The sequence below is a fragment of the Oryzias melastigma genome, unplaced genomic scaffold (assembly GCF_002922805.2).
Source record: "Oryzias melastigma strain HK-1 unplaced genomic scaffold, ASM292280v2 sc00204, whole genome shotgun sequence".
NCBI classification, from domain to species: Eukaryota; Metazoa; Chordata; class Actinopteri; order Beloniformes; family Adrianichthyidae; genus Oryzias; species Oryzias melastigma.
This window is the reverse complement of record NW_023416880.1, coordinates 571,142-588,034: the sequence shown is the minus strand read 5'-3', so window position 1 is coordinate 588,034 and position 16,893 is coordinate 571,142. Positions and strand designations below refer to the sequence as shown.

General features: G+C 41.9%; 2 protein-coding genes across 3 annotated transcripts in view; one reads left to right on the top strand and one right to left on the bottom strand.

Moving 5' to 3' along the window:
- The first annotated feature begins 6,904 nt into the window (after positions 1-6,904).
- Positions 6,905-11,565, top strand: cdc6 (cell division cycle 6 homolog (S. cerevisiae)). 2 transcript variants are annotated; one of them, XM_024260675.2, is made up of 12 exons: positions 6,906-7,059; positions 7,598-7,911; positions 7,992-8,219; positions 8,288-8,487; positions 8,554-8,702; positions 8,781-8,887; positions 10,015-10,154; positions 10,235-10,335; positions 10,407-10,474; positions 10,547-10,719; positions 10,789-10,929; positions 11,340-11,565. In XM_024260675.2, exons 2-12 carry the CDS (start codon positions 7,605-7,607, stop codon positions 11,430-11,432), a joined length of 1,707 nt encoding a protein of 568 aa, XP_024116443.1. In that variant the 5' UTR covers positions 6,906-7,059; positions 7,598-7,604; the 3' UTR covers positions 11,433-11,565. The 2 variants fall into 2 exon arrangements, with proteins under 2 accessions (XP_024116442.1, XP_024116443.1); XM_024260674.2 differs by having other exon boundaries at positions 6,905-7,059; positions 10,407-10,719.
- A 129-nt stretch (positions 11,566-11,694) lies between these two features.
- The window catches only part of ccsapa (centriole, cilia and spindle-associated protein a), a 6,405-nt gene continuing 1,206 nt past the window's right edge, over positions 11,695-16,893 (bottom strand). The window contains exons 2-4 of the mRNA XM_024260676.2: positions 14,948-15,329; positions 14,503-14,822; positions 11,695-14,305 (exon numbers count right to left, since the gene is read on the bottom strand). Coding sequence (XP_024116444.1) covers positions 14,126-14,305; positions 14,503-14,822; positions 14,948-15,293 — 846 coding nt within the window. The 5' untranslated portion in view covers positions 15,294-15,329 and the 3' untranslated portion in view covers positions 11,695-14,125. The remainder of the gene's footprint in view (positions 14,306-14,502; positions 14,823-14,947; positions 15,330-16,893) is intronic.

Here is a 16,893-nt window from a genome sequence, read left to right as displayed (position 1 = left end):
TTACCTGGGAATCAATATATTATCGGTGATGCTGTGAAACACGCTTAAAACAAAGTTTAATAAAGTATTCGAATGAATGAATGAATGAATGAAGGAGTGCCACAGACTCAAACTGTAGTTGCGGACATTGTCCAGAAGATGGCGCCATTTCTCTAGTTTTGTTTTCTTTCTTTGTTTTTTGGAGTCTATTTCCTCAGCTGGTTGTTAGGAGGAAACTCTTTGACAAGGACATCCAGGGTTTATGAATCCGAAATTCTTCCAACCACTACAGGAAATTCTTTCGGTTTCTCCAGAGGACATTTGGGGTTTTTTTATGTGAAGTGCGGGGCTTTGGGAATTCTACTTTTATTGATTTAAAAATGCATTTTCTCTGATAGTTAGTTAATAGGGCTGCACGGTGGCGCAAGTGGTTAGCGCTCTCGCCTCACAGCGAGAAGGCCCCGGTTCGAATCCCGGCTGGGACCTTTCTGTGTGGAGTTTGCATGTTCTCCCCGTGCATGCGTGGGTTCTCACCGGGGACTCCGGCTTCCTCCCACCGTCCAAAAACATGCCTCATAGGTTAATTGGTGACTCTAAATTGCCCCTAGGTGTGACTGTGAGAGTGAATGGGTGTGTGATTGAGGCCCTGCGACAGACTGGCGACCTGTCCAGGGTGTACCCCGCCTTCGCCCTTCAGTAGCCGGGATAGGCTCCGGCACCCCCGCGACCCCGAAAGGGACAAAGCGGTCAAGAAGATGGATGGATGGTTAGTTAATAATGTAAATGTTTGAGCTACTCAAGTAAAAAGTAAAACTTTAACAAATTTTCTTATTTAGAAAATAGAAGTTAATGTGTACATTCTGGAAACTTTAGATGCTGAAATAAAAAAAGAAATAGAATTAAAATAAATTGGTGTGGAATCATATTTAAATCCAAAATGCTGATACAGTTTATAAGTGTGTTTATGTGTGTTGTGATAATATCTATTTGTCTAATTATTAAACATTTTCAGTCTTTTGTTAATTCTTTTTTCTATTTATTTTTATTGAATAAATACCTAAATTGATGCTTTAGCAAACTGGACTATTAATTATGGTTCTAATGTTTAGACTGAAATATGTTGGCACACAGATAAAAAATAGTACAATTTTAACTTGTACTTCACTAAACAATTTTTACCTAAAATGAATTCAGTCATGTGGATCTGTGTGACGTGATTCATCTTTAATCCACTCATGTAAAACGTAAATTTCTCTAAAGTACTTTTTTCTTTATATTAGGCAAGTCTTTGACAACAAAAAGAGAAAAAAGAGAGAAAGAAAAGCCCAGTTTGTTTTATATTCTTGTTGATCTTTGTTTTCTTTTTTTAACCACTAGTCATTTTATTCCTGATCTTTTAACAGCTACACACTACAGAACAAAACATCGCTTAAATTATAGAACAGACAAGACAATCAGAGGGGACAAGTGCAGCATTAAACAAAAATCAAAATAATTAAATTAAAAAATGATATTAATAAAACAGATGTGAGCAAAGTGGGATAAGCAATAAAAAATATACAAACTACAGATACACAGAAGAAGATTTTAGTTTATTATTTATTTTAATTATATATTTTTAAGTTTATTATACATTGTTTTTATTCTTGGTTTCTTAAGGAGCTCCATTGATTCTAAACGTAACATGAATTCGTTTCATGAATATTCCATACTGACGCTGGTTATCCAGCATCTTCACGCTGTTTGTGTTTATGTTTTCACGGCTGTTCTCGCAAACTCTCGCGAGGCTTTGCATGGGAAACGCAACACTTTTCCCAAAAGAGACTCGTCGCTTCCTGGTTTTAGGCACACACTTTTCAAAGTTTTAATCGTTTTTATGAACTTCCGAGCGTTTGGTAAAACGTTTTCACCAAATGTGACTTTTGCTGAGTCGAAGCTTCTAGAATAACTCAAAATGACCGGGATCTTCGGGATGTGACGTCGAGAGTAGCGCGAGAGTTGAACCCGCGAGGAATCCAATACACTTTTCCAGCCGCGCCAACAAGCACCGCGGACGCCGGTAGCAGGTTCTTTCCGGACTAGTTTCATATTTTTTGAAGTATGGGTTTGCTTTTTTGGGGCGTAATGATGATTTCATGTTCTTTTGTTGGTAAGTTTTCGCCCGTCAGCTCGTGGTTTTCGTTGTATTGTCACATATTGTCAGTAAGGAACCCCCGCGCCGTGTCGCTCCGCCCCTTTTTTCTATCAAAGTTTACTCGACGAAAACTCCATGAAAATGATGAAACTCTGCGGAATAAATGCAGTTATCTAAAGCTCCGTTTGTCACTACATCGTGTGTGAGGTCTTCATGGTCTGTTTGGGTCATCACTGTCCTTTGATTTGACCCGGTTCGGTCCGGTTTGTCAAAATGGCGCTGTCATTTAAAGCAGCAATAATTCTTCATCTGTACCTTTTCAGCTTTAATGCATTAAAGATCAGTGACATCAATGCTATTAACTATAAAAGTTTCCATGAAACCAAAAGTCTGTGTCCTGGTACACCAGAACTGAGTCCAGAACCTCCACAGTCCAGTTTCTTCAGGGTGGTTGTAGTAATCTGGAATAATCTGTGTCCACAGCAGGAAATCTTGGCGCTGCAGGTCCTGTCATCCACGTGCAGGTGGGGGGAACGGCTGTCCTGCAGTATGACTTTGGCATCAACCTGGAGAATGAAACCTTCGACGGCCGGAGAATCGACATGAACTACACCGACTCCAACCCGCACGTCTACTCCCGCCGAGGAGGGGTGGAGAACTTCGAGCCGCAGGCGGACTCGTACAAGGGCCGGGTTTACCTGAACGTCACCTATCTGAGAGAAGGAGTCGTGCATCTGGAGATCCGCGGCGTGAACCTGTCGGACAGCGGCGAGTACCTGTTGACGATCCCCAAACTGAACATGTCTCTCAGTGTGGTCCGGGATGGTGAGTCATCCAGAACCTTCATCCTTCTGCATCCGTTTGCAGGAAAAGACCAAAAGAATGATTTTTGACAAACAAGTTGTTTTATTTTCTCCTGGAAAACAGTGAAAGAGGCTGAGATGAAGAAGACGGATGGAAACGGTTTCAACACCACGACTCAAGAGGGAACGAAGGGAAAAGGTGAGACTGCTTACAGTAAAACTGAACCTTCTGCTATCAAAACATCTCAGAAGAAGTTTGAATTTTCTGATTTTCTCTTTCCAGGTTGGTATTCAGTCATCCCTGTGGGCGCCGCCGTCATCATCGCCGGCGTTCTGCTGAAAACCAGACGTGAGTCACAGCTGTAGTTTAGTCCTGGAGATGAAGCTTGTGTTAGAAGCAGTGCTGCTACAAAATATTATTTTAACAGTCGACTAATCGGGTCGGATGTGAAGTACACGACTTAACCGTTGTTAGCTTTAAAGTAACTAAAAATAAAGACAATAAAGATGATAGTTTATCAACTTTTAATGAATCAGCCTCTTTCCTTCGTCGGGTTCTGGGATTCAAACAAGATTAAACTAGAAAAGTTGCCGTGATAATGCTAATGTGAATGCTTTTTGCTGAAAGTAGCCGCTGAAAGTGGCGACACAATTTACTTTAATTCCTGAAAATGCAAAAGTATTTTGAAAAATGTTAAAGAAATGTTGTTAAAGAACTGTGAAAGAGCGCTGAGACCAAATTTTCTAGTAAAATTGCTTAAAAATCTCTAATACATGACAATCTTGCTAAAATATTAAGTGTGTTGCTTAAACATGAACTAAACTTTAAATTAACCTAAAAACCTTCATAGATGACAAATTAACCAAAAAAGCTAGCAAATTCCTAAAAAACTAGGTAAACTCTAAAATAGCCTAAAATTCCTCCGTAAACTAAATTAGTCAAAAATGTTAGCATGTTGCTAAAATATTAGCTAAACTCCAAATGTTTTTAAAATTGGTCTAAATGAATAAAACACAGCTCATGAATATATTTAAGACTTGTTGATAATCTGCTTGAAATTCTGAAATTTGAAGACTTTCTCATTTGTTTCCTGTACGGCATATTTAGCTCAATAATTCAAAAACTATTAAGTTTATGAATACCAAAAATACAAGCAGTGATGTCCTGAATGAGATGAACGTTTTGATACCAAGATCGCTAAAATCGCTGAAAGTGTGATTGAGTTTTTATGTGCTGAAGAACGTATGGAAAGGAGCATCACTACAGTGTGAATGCTTAGTAAGCAATCACACAATCTAATGAGGAATCAAAAGAAGTATTTTTCACTAAGGATGAAGTTTTGGTCTCACTGACTCAAATATATATTTAATATATTTTTTTGGTGCTGAAGACTCATAACTTTGTTCAACTTTACTACACTCTGACTCCTTAGAATATAAAGTAACGACTAATCGACTATTCTAAGTCAGTTAATCGTCAGTCGGTCGACTGATGTGGCAGCCTTAGTTAGAACTTCTGAAAATGGTCAGTAAATATTCACGATTGTTCATGTTTTCACAGCCTGGAGCCCAAAGGATGGAGAGAAAAGACGGTCCAATGAGATGATCTGAAGCTCTGAACCCAAACGCTTTGAGGAGACAGAAAAATGGTTTCATGTTTTTGAAAACATTTTTTTTTTAATTTGATTCCAAATATTTCTAAATTAAATGACTGAGGTGTTCTGGAGTTCTCAGTCACTCCAACTTCAGATAAGTGAAAAACAAACTGGCAGTGATCCTCTGCTGCTGGAACCGGACCGCTGAAGTTCTGTTCAGCTGTTGGTCTTCGAGGCAGGAGTCCAAACTGAAAGTATTAAACCGGGACTCCGGTGTGTGAATGTGACTAAAGTGTTCTGAGCCTCCACAAGTCGTTTAACTGAAGCACCAGATTTAAATCAACTTTTCTCTTTTTCTACCGTCTGTGAAACTTTTGTCTGAAACGGTTTTTACTGAGACGTTTTAAACTGTCCATGATCACTGTAAAAACCACTAGGAGTGCCTCAAGGCTTTGTGTTGTCACCTTTGACTTTTGATCATTTTATCATTTTTATTTCTCTGATTTTTTTTTTTTAGGAATCCAAAGAAATCAGATTTGTCTCTGTTGTTTCATTTCCATCTGTGATCAACAGCTGATCCTGTTTTTAAATCTGTGTAGGAAACTGGATTTATACCAAACATTCAAATGTAGATTTGGTTCTTAGAACTTTACAGCTCCTCAAATTCATCGATTTGATCTCATGAAGTCAGAGATTTATGCAATTGAAGAAGACCAAAACCCTGTAAATAATGGGGGATTCTGTTCTTTTTGTTGGGGTTTTGGGGGACAGTTTTCACATTAGCCCCCAAAAACGACGGTCCAATGGAAGGGAATGTGGTCCAGATCTTTTACTGTTGGACTTCAAGGAATGAAATTTTACAAGCTTAAAATCACTGTCTTTAGATTTCTAAACCTCCAATTGTATTTTGATTTATTTTCAAAGCGTTCCCACTTGTCTTTTACTCATAATTATGCAGTTTTTAGCCAATATTTTTTTTTTAAATTGTTGTTTTCTTGAACAGTTTCTGCAGAGCAGATGAAGAAAACAAAGACGTTCATGGATGTATTTGTAATTTGTCATCAGAATGGAGCAGATCAAGGAGCTTGTTACCTGTCCAGAGTGTTTTCTATACAAATATGAACTTTTTCACTGTCATTTTGTGATGCTCCTGGTTTTATTAAAGGAATACTCAAAGCTATTTTTTGACTTACTGGAGGACATTTATTTAAAAAATTATCAGAAAAATCCCACAAACAACACTTTGATGCAGTGGGCCGTTTGTTTCAGGCTCACTCGTGACTGAACCCAAACAAACATTAATTTTTTGAAGAAAACAATGTTTTTAGTGAAGATGAAGAAATTGGGAACTTTGTAATATTTAAAAAAAAAAATCTGTTTTTCTTTGCATTTTGTTTAGTTGCATTCACTGTTTACATTTGATTTAATTTCTGTCATTTGAATCAGTGAGCTAAATAAAGTATTTAAGAAAACAGAAAAATGTTGAGTTTTTTTTCTCCTTACATAAAACTCCAGCAGTTGATTCTTTTCTACATCAGCAGGTCGATTTGTCTGATAGTTACGAGAAGAAACATCATCAAACGTTCAAGGAAAATGAATTTACTAACCTTTAAGAATCCAGGAAGTGAACATCTTCATGCAGCTCAGACGAAAGTGTCTGGAACCAAAGACAAGATGAACGCAGGAATACAACAAAGGTATAAAATATGAAACATAAAAGTCACAAATGCTGCAGATTTCAGCTCAAAACATGTTTGAATCAAAGTCTGTAAAAGTACTGTAAAATCTTTCAGTTCTGAAAGTTTCAGGAGAAATATTCATCAGCTGTTCAGAACCATTTTCATAAACATGAACGTCAGTGTGTTTAGAACAAACTGACGTCGAGGAGGAAACATTAATATTATAGAATCTGTTGACTGTGTCTCAGTGGATCTTAAATACATTTTCTGATGATAAATTTAAAACAAAATGATTTAATAAGCTCTTTGATCACACAAATAATTTATTCTGGTTATTTTTTTTTACTAGTTAGCGCCTCTTTCCATAAAAAACAAGTCCAAAAAAGTTTAATCTCACATTAGATTTTTATATATATTATAAGGTTTATGATAATGAGCACAACGAAGAAATAAAAACAAGTTCATAGTTTCGTTCATTTTACTGTCGTTGTTTAGTCATATAAAGTAATTAAGATAATTTAAACATAATTTTTATGGTAAACAAGCACAAACATCTCTGAATTCCCGGCAAAACAAGCTTCCGCCAAACACAGTTCTGTTGAAATTCCCGCCACCGCCTCATGTCCGCGCAGGCAGGCGGTGACGCAACATCCGGCTGGGTAACCAATGAGCTTCGCGGCTGCTGCCATGCTGACCAATCAGAGAGCAGCAGCGGGAAACCCGGCGAGCAGAGGAGGAGCCGCGGAGGAAATTTTGGCGCTAGTTTGGTCTGAGTTCAGCTGCTCGGACGGACTCTGGAACCGGGTCTAACCTGATCCTGAAGGACGGTTCTCTGCACCTTTAGAGGGTTTCTTTTGGCCTCCAGAAAGGTACGTTTGTTCGAATCTGTTCGGTGGAAAGTTTTAAACTAAAGTCGATCCTATCGAGGCTTGTTTGGGAGATAAGTCCGAGGGTCTATTTACGACAACAGAGCGCTGTTTGGTTGATTTCGTCTAAATTTGTCTCTCAACTCTCGAAAGCATGAATATAAATGTTTCATATTATTGTTTTTTATGTTTTACTTAAATCAACATTGGCGGGAATGTTCCGAATTCACGGTTTGATTCACTAACCAGCATTTTGGCGCCATTAACTAGGAGATGAGTTTCTGTTTCCTTCATAGATCTTCGTTTTTATTGGTTAAATTTAAACATTTATCAGGTAAAGATGAGATTGAATGAATAGTTTACTTATCAACTTAATTTAAACTCCCATATAAAGGAGGATGACCTCAGAGGGACTCACCTCTTTGTTTAGATGACTGTCAGCCATGTTTACCCCTAAGTGGGGGATTTGTGGGTCAAAGGTCACGAGATAAACTAGTTTATTTACCTGATTCTCACCTTCTTTTTGTGTTTTTCTCCACAGAGTAACCATGCCGAGCACTCGCTCTCAGGGTGCCGCTCAGCCCACGCTGCAGTTCCCTCGCCGTAAATCCTGCAGGACGTCCCAGAAGACTCAGCTCGCCTCTCCATCCGAACCCGAGTCAATCACCCCGAGTCACATGTCACCCCGAAGGCCCGCCGCCCCTGCTCTGTCCCCCCGACGCCTCCCCGCCTTCTCCCCAAAGCAGAACCAGCAGTGCAGCGTCCAGCCTCTGCTGTCACCCCGACGGCCCCCGACTCCGCCCTCCTCGCCGCCGCTCCAGACCCGGCTGCCGCTCAGTCCACGGAAACGAACAGGTGAGATCCGAGTTGTGATGTGAGCGTTTTTACCTCCGCAGACGTTTTCATCAGAGTGACGTTCTGTTTTCCTCTCAAAGGTCACGAGAACGGCTGCAACCTCGACTCCGACCTGTTGGCGTCTCCTCCGAAGCAGAGCAGACCGTCTCCAAGAAAACTGGGCTACGACGAAAACTGTCCTGTCTCAGCCCGCAGACAGCTCCTCCCCTCCCCGCCACGACAGCCACGGCGACAGGAAACGCCCACAGGAAGTCCCGTCCAGCAGCACAGGGAGAGGCGGCCGCCGGTTGCTCGGCTGTTTGCAGAGAGTGAGTAGATCAGAAGTCCTCCAGATGACCAGAATCATCCGTGAGACTGAATCGCTCCTCCTCCTCAGACTCCAGGCTCCAGAGCGTGAAGCGAGCTCTCCACACCGCCATCCCAGAGCGCCTGCTGTCCCGCGAGGCCGAGCAGGCGTCCATCCGCCGCTTCCTGCAGGAGAAAGTTCTGCAGAGCCGACCCGGCAGCCTCTACATCTCAGGAGCTCCAGGAACCGGCAAGACGGCGTGCCTGAACTGCGTCCTGCAGGAGATGAAGGTGAGTGCCGAGGTCCGCCTCCTTCTGGTCCAAGAACCGCTGGGGTTTCATCCTGTGCGTTTGCAGGGCGAGCTGTCCGGCGTGCAGACGGTGATGGTGAACTGCATGAGTCTGAGGAGCTCCCATGCCATCTTCCCGCTGCTGGCCAGCAAGCTGCAGGCGTCCGGCGGGCAGAGCGGCCTGCAGAGGTTCCTGACGGGTTCTGGACCCACAGTGTGAGTGAACCGGGTCTGACTGACGTGTCTGTGCTCGCCCCATCGGCCTCCCCCCTCACTGATCCATGTTCTCCTCAGGCTGCTGGTTCTGGACGAGATGGACCAGCTGGACAGCAAAGCTCAGGACGTCCTCTACACCATCTTTGAGTGGCCGTTCCTGCCCAAGTCCCGCCTCTGCCTCATCGGTAAACCCCAAATCCGTTTTTATCGTTTTTTAGGGCCGGGAATTGATTAAAAAAATTAACTAATTAACCGCAAATCTGGAAAAACTTAATCGCAATTGTTCAAATATTTACCAGCGACTTATTATCTGCAAATAATCACAATATGAAAATACACGCTAAATGTACATTTAGATCGTTAATTTTTAACCATTTAAGGGTCTAAAACTCAGTTTTTGTTGACTTTTGTATTTTTCCGTATTTTCAATTTGAAAGATGACATGCTGCTTATTTGGTATAATTTTAATCAGCTCAACCTCTAATATGTGACACTACCTTTATTTTGTCATTTTTACCTATTTTATTCACGTACTAGACATAAAATCATGTAAATATTGAAAATTCCATCTGAAAAAATTTAATTAATTTATCTTTAAATCCCCAAAATGTTTAACAAACTTTTTACAACACAGAATAAAAGTTTTAGGTGTAATTTTATAAAAACAACAAGAATAACATCAGTGAACAAATGAATCTACATGTTTTTGAATAAGAATACCGAAAAATCCAGACTAAAGTCACACCAGGCAGCCCAGAAAATAAGAATTTCTCACTGCTGTTTATTTGACACTTTCCTAGAATTTATTTTTTTTCCAGCTTTTCTTTCTTATACATTTTCCTTATTATGTTTGTGAAAAAAAAGTTTGATCCAGCTGGATTTTAGTTCTGCTTGGCTGGAATGTACGCCGTGGCGTTGTGTCTGTCCATTCTGAGCTGCTCGCCGCCCGCGACGTCGGTGGGCGGGACTTTCGTAGAGAACTGCAGAGCTTCCTACATTTTTAGACAACACTGATGCTTGTCATTGTGGAAAGTCCATCCCAAAATAAAATAATGATTTCCTCGTTGGATTTCTAATAGCAGACTCCTCCGTTAGGCCCCGCCCCCATAGCCACAGAATGTAACGTGGTTTAAGTTTATATTTATTACGCTGATCTCACAGCTTCACAGCCGGACGCTTGAGGCCGTTAATACATAGTAATACGTAGATAGGTTTTATCAGTCGCGCGTTAACTCTCACAGTCCTCGTTTTTACTTTTCCTTCATTTGGGTTTTGGTTCCGGACTGAGAGCTGGTTCTCTTCCTGTGTTCAGGCATCGCCAACGCTCTGGACCTGACGGACCGCATCCTGCCGCGGCTGCAGGCCCGTGTCCTCTGTCGCCCCCTGCTGCTGCACTTCGCTCCCTACAGCCGGGACGAGCTGACGGCCATCGTGAAGGACAGGCTGGCGCAGGTGAGAGCGGTTTGGGTTCGTCGGGTTTTCAGAATGTGGTTCGTGGACTGAGTCGGGTTAAGTTGCATCCGTTCTCCCAGGTGTCGGCTGAAGCGGTTCTGGACGCGTCTGCGGTTCAGTTCTGTGCCAGAAAAGTGTCGGCTGTGTCGGGAGACGCCAGGAAAGCTCTAGACATCTGCAGGTATGTGAGGTGGTTCGTTCATGTGGCGAGGAGCGTCCTGGGACCGGATCTTCAGTTTGTTCTGGTTTCAGGAGGGCGGTGGAGATGGTCGAATCGGACCAGAGGAAGAAGAAACTGGAGTCCAAAGAGGAAAGTCCAGGTGAGCAAACACCTGAAGCTACAGAAGATGTCTGTTCCAAACTGAGACTGAACCTCCGTCTGTCCCGTGCAGCCTCTCGGGTCGGCCTCCCCCAGGTGGCCCGGGTTCTGTCGGAGGTTTACGGCGAGCGCATGGCGGCCCAGAGCTCGGACGGGGAGAACTTCCCGCTGCAGCAGAAGCTGCTGGTCTGCTGCCTCCTGCTGCTCATCCGGAGCGGGAAGAGCAAAGAGATCAGCCTGGGAAAGGTGAGAGTCCGCCGGAACCGCAGAACCGCAGCATCTACGCACGAGTGTAACCGGGCCGGTTGGTTTCAGCTCCACGAGGTGTACAGCCGGCTGTGCGCTCAGAGGCAGGTGAGCGGCGCCGGGCAGGGCGAGTGTCTGTCGCTCTGCAGTCTGCTGGAGAGCCGAGGAATCTTCGGCCTGAAGAAGGCCAAAGAGGCTCGTCTCACTAAGGTAGGAGGAACCAGAAGGTTTCTAAGGTCTGCTCAGAGGTTCTGATCAAACCAGAAAACTCAAAAACTCTCCAGAAACAATTTAACTGTTGAACGGGAAGTTTATTTAATCTCATTGACTGTTTTATTTCCAACTGTTGCTTCAGAACATTTTATTCTGAAAGGTTAATCATGTAAAAAGGAAAAATTCCATCTGGAAAAAAAAAGTGACCAAAACATAAAATGGTTACCATGGAGATAACTCCAGCAGAAAAGAGTTTTTGATTGAATTTCTCGAGCAGCTCTGATCAGGGCGGGAGGGGGGCATAAAATGCCCCTTTCTGTTGAACTTTCCTCTTTTTGTCCGTTTTTCTTTAATGGAGAGCTTTTATTTTGAAAGGCTGTGGTCTGACGGCGTCTTCTGTTCCTCAGGTGTTCCTGAAGATCGAGGAGAAGGAGGTGGAGAACGCTCTGAAGGACCGCACCCTTCTGGGCAGCATCCTGGCTGCTGGGCTGCCCTCCTGACGGGAAACACTTCCTGTTTTTATGAGATTTTATCGGAAGTTTTAGATTTTTTATTATTAACAACTTGCTCTCAGAAATGAGTTCTAATGAGCTTTAGAGACTTTTTTCCTGTAAATAAACAGATTTGAACTTTTATCAACAGAAACGTCTTTATTTGGAGAGGAAATGAAGGATTTTGATCAAAGGGAGAAAATCCAAATTTTAAAGCTTTTCTTCACTAAAAGCATCAAGAAACTTTACTGATACATGAAATAAAGAAAACTTGATTTTCTTTATATCATTTATTCACAGCATCACTTGAGAACAAACATTGTTTACATGTCTTCAGCCGTGTAAACATGAGTGAGACAACAGGATTCAGGACCACAAACGTTTCTCTTCGGTTTGAACTGATTGTCAACATTCAGGTGTTCTCCTGTCAATCATTCACAAGCCCCGCCCAGCAGGAAGCAGGAGGGGTTTATGGAGTGTTTTTTAAACATTACATCAAAATATTTCATTTTTTAATCGACATCTGTACATTTATTGAAAGTTAAAACTAATTCTGGATTCTTTCAGTATCATAAAATATTCATAATTTCTTTGATTTATATCAGATTTTAGTCTCATTTAATGCAGTAAAACAGAAAATCTGTCGTCAAGTTATAAAGAAACAATCTTGATAAAGTTCATTTAAAGTCATTTTTTAGTTTTTCATGTTTAGACAAACAGAAAAAATGTTCATGAACTAAATTTGTTTTAGTGTGTGAAGAGAAAAACGGTGAAAAAAGTGCAAGTTGAGATTCTGGAGGTTCTGCTGTACGTCGACATTCGCTGCAAGTTTTTTTATCAACACTTGAAACGTTTGAAAGTTAGCCCTCAGTGAGACAATCTTTAGTTACAAACACAAACCAACACGGGAATCCAACACTTCACCACGACACCAAACCGCTGCACCACAGCCCCCCACGACCCAACAGATGTGATCAATGGAGGGAAACTGAAGCTCTCCTTCATCACTCAAACAAGCAGAAGAATCTGTGACTCGGCTCCTGACTGAATCTAAACCACGTCTTAGTGATCCAGAACATCTTCACCCGTCTCAGAGTCCAAACCCAGACCCCAGGTTCTGGAGGATCCTAAAGCCGTCGACTGTGATTGGAGGAAAAAGACTGAAACAGTCTGGAAAAACATCCTGGAACAAACGAGAAGCCGAGTCCTCAGGAAACTAAAGTTCTGCATCTTTATCAGATTAGTTAGAAACCTAAAACGTTTTTATCTGCTTGTTTGAATCTTCATAAAACATTTATAAAAGAGAAGCATGAAGTCTCAGCAGCAAAAGTCCAGAAGAGAACAAGAAAATGTTCAAAAGAAATCACAAAACGTTGAAGGAATGATCCAGTTCAAGTCTAGAAAGTCCTAACATTTACATGTTCCCATAAATAAACCACAACAAGTGCTAAAAATGTTTATAAGCAGCAAAGTATGAATTCATCTTTATAATAAAAACACGAAACCCAAACTCCGAAATGAATAACAGTCTCAAGTGATATTAAATAATTAGTCTGAGTTTATAATAAATCTTTAAATCGGTTTTTGGTGTGAAAATCCCTCAGAAAGTGGAGCTGGTAAAGGTGAAATAAAACGGTCTGGTTTGGTCCTCTGAGCTGCACGAACATTCAGCTGCCTTTAGAAGCTTCAAAGTTGACAGTAAAACAACAAAAACCAAACAAAACTCATCTGTGATTTCTATCATGCTGAGGGTTGAAGTACATTCAGGAAGTGACGGAGCTCGCTTTTCAAAATAACGTGAGAAAAGATTTCTAAAACACCAACATTCAGCTGAAGTCAGAAGAAACTGAAGTAAAAATCTGAGGAAACGGGATCGGAGCATCAGGACTGAAGGACGACCTGCACATCCTGAAAGATGATGCATAGAAGTGTGAAGACCAGCAGAAGATTTGGGACGTTTCTAGAACGTTTTCAGAAGCAAAACGTGGACAAAAATTCACATTTTTAAAGTTGAAACTACAAACAATTCTTGTTTTGACTGAAAGGATCTTTAAAGTAAATTATTTTACCTCCTTTTTCTTCATGAATTAATTTCAAACTAAAAGGTTTTCCTCAGAGAGATGTCGTTACCACCTTCGCCCACTAGGTGGCGCGGAATCCCCTTCATTCTTGCTGTTTTTCACTCAGAAAATTTAGGTTTAACAAACAGATTCTTCAGGCTGCAGTGAAAATAGTTATCAAATTTAAGCAGTAGGTTTACAATAAACATTAAATATTATGCAGATCAACATCACAAACATTATAAAGTGTTTATCTGATCAAAAACCCTGAAAAGGATCCCAAAGGTCTCTACAAACAAATCGTTTTGACCAAATTTTTCTGTTCAAATGTTTTTAACGTGGTTTCATTTTCATCTGACAGAACTTTTATTTTTAAATCTCTGAACTGAGAGGCTAAAACAAATAAAAACTCTCCTTTTTTATATTTGAATTTGAAACATTTGAAGCTTTGGACATTTTGCAACAGTATTTTTGTTAAATCTTTGGAGGAATAAAACGTGAAGAATCTGCCGAGTTTAGATTTAAACTGGAATCTCCGCCCACTTCCTGAGCTCCTCTGAGGCGCTCGCACTTCAAAACAGCTTCGGATCTCTGCTTCCGGGTCAGAACGGGCCGTTTCCGGGAGTCCGGGCGGATCCGTCTCTACCTGACCCGGGCGGAGAAGCAGCGCATGTACTCCGTCGTCCAGCGGTCGTCCGCCGCCGTCAGCTGCGTCCGCCTCATCTTCTCCAGGTCCGCCGACCGGGCCCGGCGCCGGTCCGGGTTGGGGGCGCGCTTGTCCGACTCGCGGCGGGTGTGAGCGCAGGCGTCGAACGTGCGGCTCTGCGAGGAGAAACCAGAGACGGTGAAACTCACACCGGCGCTTCATTATTGATGCCTGCAGAGCGGCGGTCCGTGACGCCAGGAAGCTCAAACTATTCTAACTTCCTGTGTCAGAACTTAGAAAACCACAAGAAGAGAAATAAATTTAAAAAAAGAAAAAATCTCATTCAGTTCAAATGTAAAAGCGTCTTCTCCACCTCCGTCATCCTCTCGCTCCAGTCCAGACGGCTGGACGCTCTCCGGCTCTCCTTGGTGCTGAGCGGCGGTTGGCTCTTGGCTCGGGGTTTCTTGATGCCGGCTGGCTTGTCGTCATGGGAACCGGTCTGCTGCGTTGGCTCAGAGCGAGGGACCCGGCGCCGATGCCGTCTCCGTGGCGCCGGGTTCCTCGGCTCTCCGTCAGAGGACGCCGAGTCGGCCGGCCCGTTGTCTGTTGCCGCCTCGTCCGAAGGCCCGCTGGCGATCGGCGCCACGGTTTCCAAAGCCTCACTGGCGCCGTTCACGCCGTTCTCCACGATGACTGAGGATGAACAGACAGGAAGAGGAGGAGTTTACTTGGTTATCAGAACATTTTAAAAACAAGACGGTTCAGAGTTCTGACGGCGCCGATGCTTCACTGTCAGAATCGCTCTTCAGGATCCTCACCTCCTTCCTGGACCTCCACTGGCTCCCGTTCTCCCGTTTCCTCCTCCTCTTCGGAGCGAACCTTCGGCTTCAGGTCCAGGAGCCTCTGCTTGACCTCCGAGGAGGATGCTGGAGGGGGAGGAAGAGAGAGCGGAGCCACTCTGTTCCGGGTGAGTTTGGGAGTGGACCAGCCGCTGGAGTCGGAGCCGCTGTCCCAGCCCTCCCAGAACCAGGGCTTGTGGGAATGCTCCATCACCCTGCGGGTCAGCCGGTACTTCAGGGAGTCCTCGTAACACTTGGAGAAGGTCTCCCATTTGGGGTCTCTGAACTTCTTCATGTACTCTGTCCGGACCTTCTTGGCCAACATGGTTCCTGGTTTTGCTCTAAATGGACTCCAGTTGTTCTGGAATTCAAAATATAACAAACATTTAGTAATGAAAGTAAAAACTGAAAATGAAGAAAAAAAATGGATGAAAATGCAGAAAAAAATCCCAGTTAGAGATAAATATTCTAGTCTTTGTGGTTTACGGATGGAAACAGTTTCATCTTATGGATGTGGAACTTAAATAATTCACGTTTTTAATGAAACCTTCCCTGAAATGGAAGCAGTTACGATTTATGATGAACTTCTGCACCGAGTTTCTTTACGTTTGCAGCAGCAAAACTAAACTGGATTTTCTCTGTTTTGTTAAGAACATCAGGAATCATGTGAGCTAAAGAATCTGCATCTGGAGACAGAAAGACACGTTTAAACTCCTGATCTTTATGACCTTTCTGATCCTAAAGAGACGAGCCTGGCGTCTGAGCCGCGGTGGATGTGAACGGGTCACGGGTCCGGGTCACAGGACAGCGTCCCGTTTCACTCCGGCTCAAGTTTCTTTAGGAAACTTTTACTGTTCCAGAGTTCAGGCTTGAAATTTCTATGTTTTTAAGTCTTTTATTCACAGTGACTGTATATGAGAACTGGACTGAGTAACTCCGCCCCCTAGAGTTCCAAACAGAAGTACCTTCTGGCTCTAATAGATTTCTATAGAGAAATAAGCAGCTGCTCCAGAAGGAGCTTTTTGAGACCAGACTGAGAATGAAGTTCAGAGGAAATCAGTGATTCTGTGATCAAGTCCTCTCCACAACCCAAGAATGATCGTCTTCTGGGGGTTTAAAGTTCATTTGATCATTTTTTTGATTGATCAGCATGGAAGCAGCTAATATTGGTGACCAAAAATAAAGCAACAAAAAAAAAAAAACTGAGGCAAAACATTGATTTTTTTTTAAATGAGGACATAAAATATCCAATGACCAAATAAATAAATATATTTATGAACTTCTGGCTTTCTTAAATGAGGATAGGAGATCACAAATGTCTTAACTACATTCTCACAGTTTGCGATGGATTCATAAAGTGGTTCTGGTGAGTCGAGAGGATCCGTGATGATCCAAACACAAACTTCCAGAAGAAACGTTTCTGCAGATCGCTTGTTGATGTTTTAGCTTTTTATTTTAGAGCTTTATCTCTGGTTTAATCCTTTGAACAAATGTATTTTGATATTTACTGATGATAATTTTGCATAAATTTATGGAGCCAAATCAGGGCCACAGATATTTGAAACCCAAATAAAAACATTTGGAAAAATTATTGTTTTTTGACAAAAAAAAAGTAAAATGCTCCAAACTTTTTGCTATTTCAAAATAAACTATTTTCAGCTTCAAATATTATTTTTTAGGTTTCAAAACTCAACATTTCTGTTTCAAAACTTTTTCAGTTTTTCAAATCTTTTTTTTTCACTTTCAACACTTTTTTAAATTGTTTTTTAATCTAAAAATTTCTGTTTAAATCTTCTTTTAAATTTAAATCTTTTAAACAAATGTATTTGATAATTTAGCATAAATGTATAAAGCCAAATCATTGTGGGAAGCAGCTGATACCGGCGACCAAAAATAAAAATCAAATAAATCATTAAAAAAAAAAC